This window comes from Meleagris gallopavo, chromosome 8 (genome assembly GCF_000146605.3).
Source record: "Meleagris gallopavo isolate NT-WF06-2002-E0010 breed Aviagen turkey brand Nicholas breeding stock chromosome 8, Turkey_5.1, whole genome shotgun sequence".
NCBI classification, from domain to species: Eukaryota; Metazoa; Chordata; class Aves; order Galliformes; family Phasianidae; genus Meleagris; species Meleagris gallopavo.
Window position 1 is genome coordinate 4,993,850 of NC_015018.2, and position 18,886 is coordinate 5,012,735.

The 18,886-nt window shown below is 36.9% G+C and overlaps 1 protein-coding gene across 2 annotated transcripts in view; it reads right to left on the bottom strand.

Annotated features, from left to right (window-relative positions):
• The window catches only part of OGDHL (oxoglutarate dehydrogenase like), a 49,867-nt gene that overhangs the window by 15,837 nt on the left and 15,144 nt on the right, over positions 1-18,886 (bottom strand). Inside the window, exons 5-15 of one of the 2 annotated variants that reach the window (XM_031554348.1) lie at positions 18,155-18,309; positions 15,249-15,395; positions 14,619-14,709; positions 13,004-13,183; positions 12,467-12,595; positions 11,880-12,059; positions 11,477-11,629; positions 10,056-10,158; positions 9,383-9,511; positions 6,643-6,793; positions 3,610-3,737 (exon numbers count right to left, since the gene is read on the bottom strand). In XM_031554348.1, coding sequence (XP_031410208.1) covers positions 3,610-3,737; positions 6,643-6,793; positions 9,383-9,511; positions 10,056-10,158; positions 11,477-11,629; positions 11,880-12,059; positions 12,467-12,595; positions 13,004-13,183; positions 14,619-14,709; positions 15,249-15,395; positions 18,155-18,309 — 1,546 coding nt within the window. The remainder of the gene's footprint in view (positions 1-3,609; positions 3,738-6,642; positions 6,794-9,382; positions 9,512-10,055; positions 10,159-11,476; positions 11,630-11,879; positions 12,060-12,466; positions 12,596-13,003; positions 13,184-14,618; positions 14,710-15,248; positions 15,396-18,154; positions 18,310-18,886) is intronic. The other variant, XM_019617451.2, reaches the window with a different exon arrangement.

Consider the following 18,886-nt stretch of genomic DNA (forward strand, 5'->3'; position numbering starts at 1 on the left):
AGTTTTCAACAACACCTGTCCTTTTCCTTTGTCTTGTATTTTAAACATTAACTCCCCCTGGAAAAAGCTGTACACCAGTGCTGAGCTATGCACTAGTTCCAAGCCTATCATGCTTGGACATTCTCTGGAAGCTCCCAGAATAGGACATGACAGCCCAAGACCTCTCAAAGCCAATGATGAACCTGCCAGAGAGAACTGCTCCTCCAGGATGGAGAATTAATAACACACAAATCATTTTGAGGGTGGTAAAGAAAGAGAGAAGATCCTGACAAATATTTTAAAAATGCTGATGAGACACTACACAAGAGCACCTGTTAGTTCAGCTTCTACTATCTTGACTAGCAAACAAATGCAGACAGACATTAATTTAAATGACTTCACACAACCACTGCTTATTCTCCCAGACATTCTGTTTCAATGAAAGGAAAAATATACAGCTAGACAAGAGGGGACACAGCTCAATTGTAGTAATCTGGAGATAGCTAAAAACAGTAGACATGGGATGTCTAACTGAGTTCGTAGAGGTTTCTTAAACACTCTGATTTAATGCCCCAATATAAACACTTGATTGCTTCCTGTATACAAAACATAAGCAATTGTTTGAGCTGTAACAAGACTGCCTTTGTATTCTAAGAGGAAACAGTCTTGTTAGAGTACTACTTTTAATGGAGTGGTTACTCCAGGAGTTCCTAACCAGCACAACAATAATTTGGTGCAAAGCTCACAGCTCTGAGTGGATGCCAGCTCTTGGCTTACCCACCTTCCAAGGAAATAATCTGCAGTTTTATCACGCCGAGCCGTTGAATCCATTCGGTCAATTTTCACTTAGCTTTAACTCACAGAAACAAAGGGAATTCCCAAAATGCCTCTGAGCTACTGCCTGTTTACAGTCATAAATTAAAATCTTAGCAATTTTTTTTTATTTTTTTAATTTATTTATTTATTTATTTATTGCTTTGCATCCTCCTCCAAATACTTTAGAACACCTAACTGCAAACTATTTCTGTGTGTAACACCCTTACACAGCAGAAGTAGCAGGCTGAGAAAAATAAAATTGCTGGCTTTTTCCTCCCTGTTTTACCGCTCATGAAGAATCAGCTCCTTGAACTGCAAACATTCACTCACTCTTCCAGACACTAAAACCATGATGATACCTAGACAGATAACAATCTAATGTCCCTTCTAGTTAAGCATTCAGTTAGAGGAGCTATCTCACACTGTCTCTGTACAGATACAATACACAAATATAAACATATCCGAGAAGGCTGATATGCAGAAGTTAGCAAAGGGGAGCATAAACTAAACATTTCAACATAGAAAAAGAGCAGTTTTAGTAAAATAATAATCACTTATCAACTGTTTCTGCTGATTTAATGCCCTTTACTGATAGAGAAGATCTCATACAAGAGGGATTTAAAATGCTTAACAATTAAAAATATCAGTATTGTTAGCTTTTAGGAACCTTTTATCACATCTCCTGAGGCAGAATTGAACAGAAGTATACTCCTGTTTTCAGTGTAGAAACCAACCTAAATTCTGTTTTGAATTTCTTGCAATAAGAATTAACCTTCATATCATATCAACACTAGGCTTCCTAGATCGATCAATTGAGATGTAACTTTTGGAACAAAATCACAATTCAGTTGCATTCAGACATCTGTCACTTTCAAATTCAGATACATTATTTGAAACCACGACCCACTTACACATAATATTTGCAGTAGCACTGTAAACACACTCAAATTAAGAAACCCCTGGCCAAAAATGTGAGAAACAGTAGGAAATTGGAAACAACATAGAAAGCAAAAATTTTACTTCAGAATTTTTTTTTTATCTATGCCAAATTCTTCTTATCTTTGTACATATCCTTACTTGCATTCTCCCATTTAGTTTGCATGTAAATATTACATACTAGTTCAAAGAGATGCAAAGTTTTCTTCACGCCAGTTCTGCCTAGGAGCCAAGAAAAATACCTTAAAATCTCACTTTGTCAGCCCATGCTCCAACCCTACAGTTTTAAACCATTTTAATTTTAATATTATTAGCAAGAGGTAATATGGAGCATATGCAAAAATGATTATGTGGTCAAGTATTTCTGGAACCCTGAAGGAAGCAGTTATGAATTACCATCTTTAAAACAATGTTTCATCTTTTTCATTCATACTAGTTATGAAATGGGTATGACATTGTATTTCATTATTTATCTATAGAATCAATAACATTTTTTTTTAATAAGTTATTAGATCCATTTCTTCTGTGCTCCACATTCCTCTTGCCATCCTTCTCATGTCAGAAGGAGGTTACCTATTCACAAATTAAAATGACTGTCCAATACCAACAACATACTCCACTATGATTAATGCCATCTGTAACAAGGATTTGTTTTCTCAATACAGCACTTCAGATAAGGCTAGGCTGGATTGTTGCATTTGCGCTACAAGTGTTCTTAATTTTGCTGATAGTTCCTCCCCTTTTATTAAAGTCTTAGGTATGTGTTCCAGTGCTGCCAACAGATGGATACTTTCAACTGAAATTCACAACTGTGGAAAGTGACGATTCCTTTTTAAGAGATGCCAGAACTTGAGAGGGAGAGCTTTGATAGAGTTTATTATATATCTCTTTCACAGCCTTTCCCTACACTCTCTTTCTAGCTAAGCTCTAAATGTCTTGCTCAGTGAAATTCATCCTCTGTCATTACTATGTGATTTCCTGTTAAATAGTAATAAGATCAATGCTACCATATTGTGTAATGTTTCCAGCAAAAGTTATTTCAGTTTCCCAGTTTACGTTTTTTTAAGTACATACAGGTTCTAAGCAATCTAAGCAAATAGGTGTACCATTAGGAAAAAGTAGAAAGTTTTGCACTAAAAGCACATTGAAAACTATATATTCATATGCCTCATACTAGAGACAACATATTAAAAAAATTAGAAGAAAGAATTTGAAGGTATCCCATATCTTCTTTAATTTATGTTATAATTAGAAACAAGAGATCAAACGTATCACACTGTAGGAAAAAAAATAAAGCTCAAAGCTTATATAATCATGGAATCATAGAATGACCTGGGTTGCAAAGGACCACAATGATCATCTGGTTTCAATGCCCCTGCTATATGCATGGTCATCAACCACCAGACCAGGCTGCCCAGAGCCACATCCAGCCTGGCCTTGAATGCCTCCAGAGATGGGGCATCCACAAACAATATTAGAACCATTTTTAAAAACCCCCTTCAGATAATGAACAGGGTAAGTGTATTGTAGAACAACCCTTCAGGGAGAAGGACTGGAGCAGAAATCAGCATTTGGACTGGATTTTACATCCCTATTTCGTACTTTCTTGCTCCCAACTGAATCAAACTGGTATGGATGCAGTAACATTGAAATACAATAAAAGCAAAGTTTGTTTTTAGATGTCACTAGCAGAGGGAGCCATTTATGTGTTTTGAAGGTTGGCAAACTCGAGCAGCAGCATTTGGTAAGCCAAAAAGCTTAACTGCTTTACAGCAAAATCTGAAAAAAAAGCATCCTCTAAATTAGCAGTCATCAATTCCTACATCCTGAGACCTATTTAAACATAAGCAAGTCTCAGACAGTTACCCCGAGACATACCTAAGACACCATATTCGGAAAGGGAGCTGTTGCACACAGTATAGGGGGCCTGCTGCTCCCAGAGGTGGTTCATGGGAACACACGTTCTTTTGTCAACTTCTTGATCATGAAGCACATGATGGCGATGGCTGCAAAGAGTCGTTGAAATCTGTTAGCTAAGAACACTCTGGGTTTTAACAGTGCTATTTTCAAAGATAAACTTTCAAAGCTACGTTCTAGAAAGCATGCATGCAACAGTTATCTCTGGTTTAGATAACATGCTAGTTTGGTTGAAATCTAACAATATGATTGTCTAAATACAATTACTGCACCATACAGACTTTCACCGATTATTCAAGACTGTTCCTCAGCATTCAAGGAAATTCAAAATACATAATTGCAAGTTGAACAGGGAAGGCAGTGAGGTAGAGGCAGGGGGTCGTTATACAACATTTTAGACTAACAAAAATCAAAAATCAAAGGGAAAAAAATATTACTAGAACACTTTACTCTCCTTTGTGGAAAATGTCATTAATCTTTTCCTTAGGACAATTCTTTACCTTTCTCGCAAAAAAATAATCTAATCTAATCTGAGCGCCAACACTTGAAACAGTTTCATCTTCTTTCCTGCTATTTCCATTCACACCACTTACAGTTCCCTGGAACACCATTAATCAGCATTAGAATGGGGCACCAAGGAGTGCTATCAAAACAAAGATGACTGAAGTAATTACTGCAATCCATTAACTCTCTGAGCAGACTAACTGAGTGAATCACACCAATATGTCCAGCTTTATGACTGCTAACAGAAGGACAGTTAATATACTAGTAACAACTACTGTGTGTTGTATAGCTGCCAATACTGAACTGAAGACTGAGTCCTTTTGTGCTTCCCTTTGCAACAATGAATACTAGCAGAAAAGCTCTGAAATTTATTTAGAAGTCACAAAATAAAACCAGGAAGATCTGAAGATTAACACAGAGACAGAGGTAGAAAGGAGAAAATACATAAGAACTTCTGTTACAGAAGAAATAATTGCAAAACTATCGTTTCGGTTTTGTCATTCAGACGAAGACAAAAGGTGTGGTCAAGACATAAGCTTCTTGAATGTGAAGCTGTATTTCCTCAGCAAAAGCTGATTACAGTAAGCATAGGTGGATAGCCATGTTGCTCCGAAAGTAATGATTCCTTATTTATTTCCATGGATATGACAGCAGACACAAAGAGCTCAATAACACTGCTTGAGAGAGCAAATGCTGAAGTACAAAACACTGTTTTTCAACATAGTTACCACCATTAGCTGTGCATTTTTGACAGTGATGAACAAGTGCTCTTCGTTTCATGGTATGATAGCTGTGCATGGCCAACCATAACACAACTTGTCTTTCATATCGCCATCACAACTGCTGAAATGCACCACCTACTGCCCTGCTGTGCTCACATCCACTGTTTGGTCTCTAAAACATTCAGCAAGCATCAACAAGCGCCAATCGGTGCCATTTTTTTTCACGTGGAGGAACTCAATTCCACGTTTGTTTTATACACACTTCATGTCAGATGCCTTTTTGTCACACTGTCCCTCTGCTGCCATCTGTTGCACAGCAACAAAATGTGATGGAATGTTGGTGGAAAGGTTCAACCCCTACTGCCCCTATCACCATGTGCCTGACACCGTAGGCCAATAAAATAAAATAGGAGGCACTGCTTTCAGAGCAGCCCTTGCATATAGACACGCAAGTCACATTTTGTGTTGTAACACAGTTGTCAGTTAGCTGTAAGACTGGTACAGAATCAAGTCTCTTTACAGGAATACCTTTTTAACTCTTTTTTTAAAGGCTGCAGAATAAAATCTAGGTAGGACACTAATTTTCAGGTAGTCTTTGCCAGTCAAAATAGCTTTTATTTGTGACATTTGTTCTGTGTTATCTCTGTATTTCTACATTTCTATTTCTGTGTGAGTGCAACAACTATTGTCATCTTAAACACTGAGAAAATCTGGACAGTAGGTCTGGCAAATCCTCTTCCACCAGTCAGAGAACTGAGAATACAGAGAATCAGTCTTCTTAAGACAAGTCTATAGGTGTGTGTCAGACTTAACACTAAGCACTCACCAGAATTAGGTAATTAGCTTGCTGAACAATAAATATGCATTTCTCCCCCAGGAGGTGCTTGCCATTTACAAGACCCTGGTACTGAAATCAGGGATGATGAGAAACTGGGAGGATGAGAAAGGAGAATCTTCAGGTTTTCAGCTTTTTTTTTTTTTTGTCTTGTCTGAAAGATTTTGTTAAGCTGCCATTAGAATGTAGAAAGGAAAAAAAAAGCCCAGCGACTGAGTACCAAAGGAAGCTCAGCACAGAAACACAACACTGCACTGCACGACAGAAGTCAGGCGCCAAGATTTCTTCCTTTCCTGCGAGCATTCACAATTAAGCTTAGTGAAGCTATTAGTTAACTCAGCCCCAGCAACAGGCTTTGCATCAAAGCGTTCAATTAAATACATCATTAAGATTTTACTCCGTGGAGAGACAGGTAAGGCAGCAGAACTGTATATATTTTATGAAGTGATTAAATTTACCATTCATTCATGCTCCATGGTCTTCAAGAGTACAAAGGATCTTGTTTCATTTAGAAGAGCCTTGCCAACTGGCAAGATATTTGTTCACAGGACAATGGAGTTTCAAGAAGCTACCACTAGAGCAGTATTTAAAGGCTTCAGAATTTGTAGCAGCAAATGCCCTTCTCTTACTTTTCAGCAATTAGGTGGATTGTGGCAGAATTTTTACTTGAAAAGTAGGAGGAAATAATTTCTGCTTTTCAGTCAGATAAGGAAGAGAGTATCTAAAAATGTTTATTCATTTATTCTACTTTAAATACTACTCTTTAAAACATTCAATTTACATAAACAGGAGATCATCTGCTAGAATCTATGGCACTAAGACTCACATTAAATAGCCTCAGCTACCCTCTTCCCTCAAGAGACCATATTGTTTAAAAATTGCTAATGTGTTTCTTTGTATGGGACAGCTTTTAACAGTTATCTCAATACTCACCTAAAAGTGCCCCTCTCTACATCTTGTCCACTCAATCGGACATGAATCCCTTCTTTCAGAAAAGAGCCAAAAGCCATGTATTCTGCCAAGGCCCAGTCAACAACCCTGTTCTTGGTCATTTCCAAGCGGGCTCTCAAAATTCGGGAGAGTCCTATTGGAATAAAGATCAGAAATCAGTGGATCTATTTCAGATATATTTGATATTCAGATTACATTCACCATTTTTCTCACTGGCTAAAGTACGCAGGAACAGGAGAACTAATCAGGAGAACTCAAAGATTGCTGCTTTTAGTCTTAGTTGCTGATCCACTGTCTTCATGAAATGCAGAAGAACTGCAGTCAAGTTAAAACGACATTTCACTCTGTAGACCATATTAGTTCTCCTTGGTTTGAATTGCTAGCAAAGTAAAATGTTTCCTAAGCAAAGGTTTGTACATTGTCTGTACTTTGTTCTATCAGCAGAAAGTGAGAACTCTGTTGCCAGAAACTTTCTGAAAACAATTAGAATGACTCATGGTCAGATACTTCTTCATAAACATTTATTTTCACGTATCTACCACCAAGTGCTGCTGTGTAAAAGACTGAAAACATCATCTGTTGAGTTCTGTCTTTCTCACTCTCATTTTTTCTTAGCATTTGTCTTATAGGATTCTGGAGGTACTATCAAGACACAAGCAAAATTAATCAATATGATGAATATCTTATAAATAAAAAACTGTAGTAGCTACCAAAGGATTTTCAGTTGGTAAGCAAAGGTTGGTTTTAGAGTAGGTTTTTTGTTGGTTTTGCTGTTTGTTTTTTCTTTTTAATTGTTGCTGTTGTTGTTTGGTTTTGGTTTATTTACAAGTGAAGATTATACATTGGTGAGTCAAAATATGAGTTGTAATCCTGCAATTTTTTTGGAAATAAAATACCCTTCGAAGTTGCATACAGGTGCTCCTAGCTGAGGCATATAAGCCTAGAGAATTCAGTGTCACTTAACACTACCTTATTTGTACATTTGCACTGATGCTTTTGGCAAGTTATTCTATTTGCTGTATTCCTATTCTTCTCTTTGTTATTTTTCCAACCTTTACAAAAATCACTCTGTTTCCTCTCCATGTAAAACTACTCTCTTACAATTTGTCTCTATTTAAATAAGAAAATCTTGAAACTTGTCTCTTCCAGAGAATATACAAAACACTTGACAAAAAGAAAATCAGCTTCCACTTTTTCCAGGAAGACCAGGAGATACTAAACTGAAATTTTTTTAATGGAAGGCCAAAGCACTCTGAAGGTGTTCTTCCCTTTTTTTTTTTCCCCCCCTCTCGTGGACTTTTAAACTGTGTAAAAGAACGTAGAAGACCAAAGTTAGAGAATTATTTGCCCACATGGAATAATTATAATGAAAAATAATACTTGCTGTCAAGGTCAAGTTAATAAAGAGAGGCTGCCTTTTTAGTTAGAATGTCTAATACTGAATTTTATTAGCTGACTACATTTTAGAATTTATAGTTTAAAATTATAGCATCACCAACAAAGTGTGCAAATCTGTAGAAGAGTTTTAAAGTTCATCTTGAGTTATATCGCTCAATAAGCTTGCAGCTGCTAAGTAGTAATGTCCTATTTTCATTATTCCAGAGGAATATGAACACATGGAACATCTTCAGCAGACATTTTATTCCTCAATGGGTGATTCTGGAGATAAAAGAGTACCTGGAGATTTTGCCCAGAAAACAAAACAAAAAAAAGATAGCTCCTTCTTTTAATCCTAAGTACATTCCCTAGCCAATAACAGAAAAAAGGTCCCTATACAAAGCAGTTCCATGTTTCACCAGGGAACGAACGAGCCTTTGCTCCTTGCAGAGCTGTTAAGAGTTCAACCTGACCAGGAAGTATAAGAATTCACTCAGAAGCTTGACAGAGTGCCAGGAGCTTCCCAGTGTGACAGGCACATTTAGCTTTTTACCATAATAGATGCTAAATTCAGAACTGAATCCCTTCAGATCAACAGTTAAGACTTTTTGAGAAGAAGGTAGATTTATACTATCAACACTGAATGCTAACTTGAAAGCATTTTTCTGTGTCTGAATTTGCCCACATGGAGTTCATTCAGCTGTACTAAAATTACTCTCATAGCATATCAGCAGTGTTGCTAGGCCTGAAAAGATCAAGCTCTATTTCCGAGCAGAAAACTGTCTAACTACAAGAAAAGTGTCTTAAGTGAACCTCAAATTAACACTGCTTTTAGCATTTGTAAAAACATGAATAGCGCTGAGATGGATTCCTTACTTCCCCCAAGTGCTTCACAAAAGGACTTGACAAATCAAAGGATTACTAACTTAACATTACAAAGAGTTTAACCTCCCTCAGAGAAAAATCTATTTTAAGGAGGTAGGGAACAGAAGCAGTGTGAAGCCGAAAAAACAAGAACAAGCAGTGTGAACCTGTGTTTAAAAACTGTATGGATGTGGTGCGCAGGGACATGATATAGCTGTGGGTTGCTAGGGTATTAGGTTGTGTTGGTTAGGTTGTGGTTGGACTTGATGATCTTTAAGGTATTTTCCAACCTAAGCAATTCTATGATTCTTTCATTCTAACCTTAACTGTCACATTCTCCTTTCCCCGTAGGGTAAAAGAGGTGAAATAAAAGTCACAGGCATTTTCCTCCTTGGAAAACATCCAATAGCAATTCATTTGCAGAAAAGCAAAATCTGAGCAAGAAATACAGCCACTAATAGAAACAAAAATTCCAGCTGACCTGCATGTATTTTGAAGTCTTTGACTGGCACTGAACTAGCTACATTGCCAATGTGAGTCAGCAGGTCTTCTGAAATGCCAGTTGGAGGACAGGACATGCTCTTGGGTTCTCCATCCACATTAAAGAATCCTGGAAGTAAAGATCTAGTGAGGTGATCACATTGATTAACAGACATTCTAAGAAACATCAGAACTAATCCTGTTCTTCTCCTTTCAAAGAGAGACAACCATATTCCCATTTTCTGCGTGACAACGGTACTTAATCTTGAAGACACATGATGATCTGCTTTATTTCTACTTTCACTTCTTGTGAAAGAGGTCCAACTGTGTGGGCATAGGTAGACAATAAAACGCCCACGGCACTTAAATCCCTCAAAAAGAAAAAAAAGAGGATGAGACATATTTCTTCTTCCTATATTTTCTTCTTCTCCTTTTCTAGTGAGCTGAAAAGAGGGCTTTTTAAGTGTCAATCTTACTTTCCACATTTCTTTTTAAAAAACCATCCTCTTTCAAGTTGATCTGGCAGAATGTTTCATTTACTGTTAACACGGGCAAACCAAAGGTTTATTTTAAAGAAATACTGGCTGATAAAACATAGAAGAATTCCAGACTTAGGATTCAAAACAGAAGCACAATCATATTAACACCAGGTTATATGAAAAGACAGTCCTTACCAGGCCAAGGTGAATCAAGCCAGTGTTTAATGTGTAGAATCTTATTATCCTTAGATCTGGTATATGCTTCTTCGCATATTCTATCATACTTTGCAATTTCTTCCTGTAGAATAAGAGTGTTCTTTTTAAAACATCCTTGCACCTCCCATTCAGTATTTAACTCCAGAACAAAACTTAGTTAAAATTATGGAAACGCTTTCATTTCATCTAGGATTTTAACTAGGATAAAATAGGACAAAAAGTCTTCTAGAAAAATGCTTATTATCCACATAACTCTGAATAAATTATTTAGTTTATTGGAAAGATGTTAGAGAGGATAGGACTGAGAGACAAAGTGACAAGCAGTACTCTTAAAAGACAGAATTGAATATAATTTGCAGTCATATTTCTAAGATGAGCGTTATTCAGCTCTTACTTCAGGCTACAGATACTACTAAAGACTAGAAAAGAACCTTCTAGAAAACTGGTCTGATTCTAGCTAAGGATCTGCGAGTCACAGTCATCAGTGGCAACAGATAGAGAACAGTATGCTGAGGGAGAACAAACTGTTCAACAATACCCACATTTCAATTCAAAACCACATCCACGTGATTTAACTAGCTCATCTTGGAAGTATCAACAGCAAAGTGGACATTAGTCTGCACAGCAAAATATCCAATCAGGATCCTGAATCCAGTTTAAGTCCCATGCCAGCACTGGTCCGCTCTTAGAGCAATTAAAGATAACTAGTTCCACATAAACTTTAATCATTCTTAACAATAACAGAATGCTTTTTAGTTCATCCTCAATACCATCTTCTCAAAAGATCCTTTGTTTCATCTGCACTCTACATACTTCCTTTTAGAAAAGACCTAACTAGCTCAACAGGGGCACCAGATATTTCATCCTTCTGGAACATTTCAAGTTATCTCTGTTTGAACCTAGGTATATGAATTATTTCAAGGAAATAAAAAGCTTACATGGTTGGGTTTTTTTTATTATTTTACTGCTGAATACAACTGCCACTTGGTGATGAACACGAAGCTACAGGTTATACCTATGAGCACTCCAACACCATCTTACTGATGGTTTTGAGGTGAATAATTCCTGTATCTCCAACATCTTCTACAAATCTCAGAATTGATTATTTTTCCTTTTTCTCCTATTATACGTATTACTTACTTCACAGTACTTTCCATTCCTTTGGAGTTTGTTCCTAATTAGATCATAAGGCAAGTGTTAAAGTAAGAAATATGACTAAAGTAGTACCTCTGTAGCAATGAGCTTTAAATGCAAACCGAATTGAATCAGAAAGCATTAAAGGGTGAAGACTCAATCAAAGCAATGAAAGAAAGGTTTGTAAGCAGACAACGTGCAATGACAACTGTGTCTTCCTGCTGACAGTTCTGTAAGTTCCTTTTCACTCTATTGATATACTGTACCTCAAACTCCTGCAGTGTTACAGTCCCATCTGCGATCAGTTTGTCAGCATACTTCTTCAGCACTGGCACTTGCTTGTGAATCTGCTTGTACATTAGGGGCTGGGTGAACATTGGTTCATCCATTTCATTGTGCCCTCTCCTACGGTAACAAACCTACACAAGGAAAGATTGTTTCCATTGGTGATGAAAAATGTAAAATGAAATTCTTCTATTTCATAGTTGTACAGAGATATAGAAGCCTCTGGTAGAAAAAAAAGTTTATTGCAGATCGTTTTTTTGTTGTTTTGTTTTTAAAAAGAAGAGACTAAAAGTCATTCAAATCAAACTATGTCTCCTGAATAGAGAAAATTTAAAAGAATTATACATATACACAGAATGAAAAGTTAAGAAAACCAAGACTTACTAAGTCAACAACCACATCTTTGTTGAATGTGTTTCGCCATTCTGCAGCTACACTGCACACATACATCACTGCTTCAGGATCATCAGCATTCACATGAAAAATGGGAGCATTGACCACACGAGCAACATCAGTAGGATAGGGAGACGAACGTGCCATACGGGGGTCTGTGGTGAAGCCAATCTAAAAAAAATCCAGGAACTTCCATTACAATGTAGATGTCACCCTCTACTTTGCTTTGAACGCTTGGGCTTTCATTTGACAATCACTTATGCAGCAGTAGTCTCAGTTTTTCATTTTGGTAAGGCATATGAGCTTTTTTCCCTTTGCTCCCTCACGAACTAAACAAAGCAAACATAACCCAGTTGTTACAAACTGAATGAAATAAATGTAGCTGATGAAGTGTTATCCAGTCAGTTGCTAGACACTATGATTGTTTTCAGGAATATTCTAGCCATTCTAATGAACAGAGGATACAAGACAACAAGCTAATAAGCAAGAATAAATAAATAAAGATACTGGCCAAAAAAAAAAAAACAAACAAACAATACTAAGTACATAAATTGATTCAAGAATGTTCTATTTATTACCTGGTTGTTGACAACAACGTGAATAGTTCCATTTGTGGTGTAAGAAGGAAGGTCGCTAAGATGAAATGTTTCATAAACGACACCTTGTCCTGCAAAGGCAGCATCTCCATGTAACAATATGGACATAACCTAAGATGGAGGATTGCACACACAAAACCACACACACATTAGAAAGTAAAACTCCAATTCTCAGCATGATCTCTCTGCTCTATGTTTCTGTAGTGCTTATGAAATAGAATCATATTTTTGTAAATTATAGCAGCATCTTGCATTGTATTTTTACAATAAACCATAGACTTGTCAGCATTCTGCTGTCTTTGATCAGTTCTCAAATGAAATAGTTTTAAGTTTGCCTTCTGAAGTTACCCTTAAGGCAACACGCTGAAAGCTTTATCTAGTTAAATAGGTTACCATCTATCTCTTCTGGGAAGGGGGCAGAGTGGAAGACTGCAATACAAAATTGTTAGTGAATTATTTTTATTAAAAATACTTTAGAGCCCACTAGCAAGAATTACTATAACATTAAACAACCTTTACCTTTTTCCCTGCAGTATCCCCTCGATAAAATTGTTCAGCCTTTGTCTTCCCCTGCACAACGGGATCGACTGCTTCCAAGTGAGAAGGGTTAGCCATCAGGGACAGAGTAATCTTCTTGTTTGTTGCTCTGTTTATCCTCTCATGATACATTCCCAGATGATATTTTACATCTCCAGATCCCTAACGTGCAAGATGTAGTCAAAACTCAGGAATGTTATACATACAAATTGCATCTGACTACGTATGAAAATTCTGCTTCATTCTGAGAAATGGATCTAGCTAATTTTACATCAGTATGCGCTACCATTTTATGGACTGAACACAGACCCCAATTCCCTGTGCTGTGTGGGAGGGGAGGCTGAACAGGATAGATCAACTGGAGGCTGAATAAGATAGATCAACTGGAGGCTGAATAAGATAGATCAACTGGAGAATGTCTTTAGCTTGCCTTTACTCCTCACTGCTCAAGTCTGTTGGTACTTGGCAATAAATTATATTGATCTCCCTATGATGAGTCTTGTTTTGTTTGTGACAGTGATTAGTGAGTCATCTCCCTGCCCTTACCTCAACCCAGGAGCTTTTGCTTCATTGCATTTTCCCCTCCTGCTCTGCTGAGTGGGGAAGTCAGAGAGTGGGCATGGAACTTAGCTAGCTGTCAGTGTGAAACCACCACAAATATCTGTAAAGTATTGATTCTCATTTCATACACACAAAAGCCACTCCAAAAGTAATGCCTCCTGTTTTATTATGTTGGCTCATGATGTCAGAGGAGGACGTTGGTTGTATATGGCAGTAAAGGTTGAACTTTCCACGGATATTCCATTCAATTTTGCTGCTGCATGACAAATGGCAGCAGAGGAGCAGTCTGACACAACAGCATCTGACATGGAAGTGTGTAAGAAGCAAAGGTGTGGAATTTTATTCCTCCATGTAGAAAAAAAGCGTGTCCAGTGACATCCATTGACACATGCTGAATGTTTATAGAGACCAAACAGTGGATGTGAGTTCAGAGAGGCAGTGGATGGCGCATTTCAGCAGTCGTGACAGTGGGTCACCTCTGCTGGTATAGATGTCTATGACCACAGCATGCAGGTTCTTGTTCATAGTTGTAAAAATGCATAGCTAACGATGGAGACTATGCTGAAAAACAGTGCTTTGGAGTTGAGAACTTGTTCTATCAAATTATTATTATGCTCTTTGTATCTGTTGTAGTTTCCATGTAAATAAATATAAGGCATTGCTTTCAGAGTGACAACGATTCCTGAATACAACAAACTCAGTTAAATCATCTGGAACTGACATATCTTCACTCATTTTTTTAAAGGCTCTATAACTAAGACACCTTCTGTATGTTAAAGGCACAGTATAGTCTTCAAATTTATTAAGAAATTTTATCAAATGACCTTTGTCCTTAAATGAGAGAATACGACAGTGCATTTCAGCAGCTGATAATGCTATTATGACAACTATAACAGGTTAGGTTGTGGTTGGACTCCGTGATGGTCTTTAAGGTCTTTTCCAATCTGAGCAATTCTATGATTCTATAACCAAAAGTATCCAAAAAGTACATTGAATGTTTATCTCTCTAGGTATATCTACTCAAGAAGCACCTTACCTCATCAGCTGCTTCAAGTTTGGGATCAAACTGACAGAAGATCTGTTCCAGCTCTTTTCGGATGACATTAGCCAATACATTCAGCCTACCTCTAAGAAAATTCCAAACAATATTATGTCTCAAAAATGTTAATTGAACAGAGTCAAGAGCATAAAGCTTTTACAAGTACAAGACACCCCTGTCAGAAATTTGCAATTCAGTAGTTCACTTTGAACTACTGAGCTTGAAACCCTTCATTCTATCCCCCTCTAATGCATTCCCAAAGTTTTTAACATCTACTTATCCAACTATAAGCAATGAATTACGCAGTTATCCAACAGTTTTAACATGATATTAATTAGCAATTAACAGACCGCAGAAGTATGTCTATCTCACCCTGCTTTCTCAACTCTAGACTCAATGGAATAAATATCACTGCTGTTGCCACACTTCCTTTCAGCTCCAAAGTTCACCTGTAAAGGCCGTAGCTGTCACTGACACATCTGTTACATTTCTGCATAGCCATTGCTCACTGTAACAAACTCTTGCTTCCACAGCTTCTCTAATATCAATTTTATTAATAAAATTCAACTGCTCAAAGCCTGCCTTAAGACTAAAACCATTCACTAGTGTGTTTCCTGTTGGCATTACCTATGAGGCATCCCCATTATAACGTATTCAATTCCCATTTCACTGGATTTATCAATGATCGTCTTAAGTGCAGGAATCATTACTTCACATCCTTCCAAACCAAATCTCTTCTCAGAAGACCACTTGCGAGCAAGGAAGTCTTCAAATCTTCACCAAAGAAAAAAAAAAAAACAACAACAAGAAACAGTATTTACATTACAGAAATGTAGCAAATACTTATTGTTTACGAATACATGCTTATAGGCCTCCAGTGATCAGTCACACTTTAGGGAAAGGGGTAGAGAGAGGAAGACAAGACAAAATTAAGTCCTCCTTCGCCATCTGAGAATTATTTACCCTGACTTTGAAACAATTCAGATAGGCAGAAGAGTCACATCTTGGTCAAAATTTAAGTTAAACGGTGCTCTTTCCCATGTATAGCCCTTCTTAGAAAAGAAGTCTACTCTATGGATTGAAAAAGTTAGAGAATCTGTATTTTCTGGAGGTAACTATTAAATGCTCAAAGAAAACAGCAGCAGAAAGCATGCCTATTTCAATAGCAGAGCTCCACAAATTGCCTGATGTAAAGGCTGGAAACATGCCAAGAGAAAAGACACAGGAATTTCTGGTCCAGCTGCATCTGGAAAAAAGCGTCGATCCTTGACAATTCTATGCTTTTTCATTCTTTAATGCATTTGGACCAGAGGCAGTGCAAGTGGTTAAAAAGTACCTTTTAACAAATACCAAAAGGGTCATATGTTGTCAAGCGTGGAGATAAAAAATGCAAAGAGAATACGTCTTCATTAAAATAACTGTATAAAATCATCTTTGCAATGTCTGGGCTTATAACGCTGCCATAATCCATTAAGACACGGCTTATTCCTCACATAAAACGCTGACATCTACATCTTTGAAATGAAATTGAGAAGAGAAATGAAGAGACTCTCCTTAGATAAACATTGAATACCTCGGCTAAAACATGCCACCATAATTCTGAAGAAGTCAGTGGGGTCATGATGTTCACATGAACTGAAAGTGGGGTCCCTATGCGAACACCAAGCCTTACAGAGCAAATAAAATACCTTATTGTATACAGTTTTCCTTCTCTTTGTAGCTGCAAGCCAATACTGAACAATTAGAAAGTTTGTAATTTAAGTCAAGCTGTCAATAAGCGTGTAGAAGTACAATATTTCAGTCACAACTTGTAAGGCCTCCATATGCTGCTGTGTGTTCACAAGGGCAGGCAAGCTGCTGCTACTGCTACATGTATCTGGTGCTCAGCAAGGAGCAAATTTTATGTAAGACAGGTGCTAACATAAGGGGAAATATGGAAAGACTTGGCTCTGCACGGGTATAAGATGTCCAGACTACACAGTCGTCCAGCACTGATATGTTGAGTAATGCACAAAGCTCAAATATCAACAGTCATTGTTTTGTGGGGAGAAGATCTTTTGTTCAACAATCTATATGTAAACATCACAAAGAACGAGAAATCTTGCTTTAAAATGCAGTTTCAAGTACCTGAAGTATGTACTTAGAAGTAACAATTTTAATAACAGGATTCTCAGGTAAAATGATGTAGCTTTACAAAGTCTCTTTACAAACTGTTCTCAAGAGCCCAATCAGTTGTTCACAAAACCAGATTTCTTTTTTTCTTGTTCATTTTCAGACAAAACTAGCACACTAGATGGATAGAAACTTAAATAAAACTTTTTTCTTCCATTTACAGCAGAAAATTTATTTGGTAAAAGATGAACATTTGGCTGCTTCATGCCACTAGAAACTGCAGATTTTCCCACAGCTTAGACAAACAGGAATAATAGTAAAAATTTTTTTCTCCAGAGAAATGGAGATTATTTACACTGAGAGCTTGATAAACGAACTTATGCAAGTGCAACGTTCACTTGACCAGTAAGTGACTTATTTCTGTTTAACTTATAACTGGACAAACAATCTTGTTATAATACTGGCAAAGAAAATGCCTGGTAATTTACCTTCCGAGACTTCCAATGCACCCTTCATTTTTAAGTCTCTGAATAGAGAAGCTTAATCAAAAAACTTGCCTTTAAATATTGCTAACTCTTGTGTTTACCAAGGGATATGCAAACTGTTTCATAACATAACAGCTAGCATAAATCTCATGCCTGGGAAGAGAATCTAATTCAGGCTCTGGAAATAAAGCATTTTTATACAAACAGTCACAATGGGAGTAATTAATGAGCTGCTTCCAGACACGCTTTCCTACACTGCAGAGAACAAAACTCTTGCTGCCAGCACATTTCAGTGTACCTCAAAAGGCAAAGGACAAAAACTGGACTTGAAATAATATCCAAATCCAGTCCCATCTTGACACAGCTTTCCAAAGAGACTGTTAGCATCCCAGTGAGTCAAACAAAACTCATGTTAACATTCCACTCATCTAAAAATCCTCTTTGAATTGATAGTTAGTATGATTTCTTTTGGCCACATGCTACCAGAAAGATACAAGCATGGCAGAATATCAGCACCCAAATTTGTTGTTATAGAATCCTTAGAGTTGGAAGGGACCTTGTTATGACTCCTTTTTTTTGAAACAGGCTATGAATGTTCTAACACGGATATCACCAGTCTGCTGAAACATTTTTTCCCCATTATTTCTCCTAAAGCTAATCCAAACATTGCCACATTTGCCACAAAAGTCTGTGTGAGTGCTAAAGATCCATTTCCCATCTAAGAAAACAGAACATGAAAATTCACTACACAGACCTTGATAAACCTCACAGTACATGCTTTCCCTTGATAATGTAGCCAGGTTAACTACACCCACTTTCATTCCAGGTTTCATTTCAACTCTTAACCTCTACCTGAAGTTTACTGACCCAACAGCTTCCCATGTAGATGTATACCCAGCAGCCACAGAGAAGTTTCCCAGCACCACCCCAGCGTACCTCATTGAGCGTACCAGCCGTGCCAGCAAAGTCCTTTTTTCCTCATTTGTAAACTTCATAACACCTGGTGTCTCAAACTTCTGCCGGATCCATTGGCACTGCTCCACATCATTGATGAACATAAATTCCAAGCCTATGTGTTGGCAGTAGGTATTCTAGGGTGTAAAAACACCAATACAGGAGGCTTTAGGAATTAATGGGACATGAAAAAACAAGTAGAACTTGAAAATCATACTTTCTTACACTTCTGAAAATCCTGTTTTATCTCCTCTTCCCCTAGATTCTCCTCACGCTAATCCTATAAGCAAATAAACTATTTTATTGAATGCAGGTTTTGCCTCACTAAATTAAAAGCTTTCTCCACAAAATAACATTGAATAGTTTTGTACTGAAAGACTTTGAATGGAATGGAAAAACAATAACAAATCCAAGCAGCTGAGAGCAGAGAAAGAAATGAAAAGCAAAAACTACACAGATACTTCTAAAATTTTAGCATCTTGTTGTATTTATTTTCTTCTTCTTACCTCAGAACAAATATTTTACCAGAAAAACTGTGTTTAAAATATAGTCAACAAATAAAATATATAAAATAAAATATATAAAATAAAATATATAAAATAAAATATATAAAATAAAATATATAAAATAAAATATATAAAATAAAATATATCAAATATATAAAATAAAATATATCAAATATATAAAATAAAATATATCAAATATATAAAATAA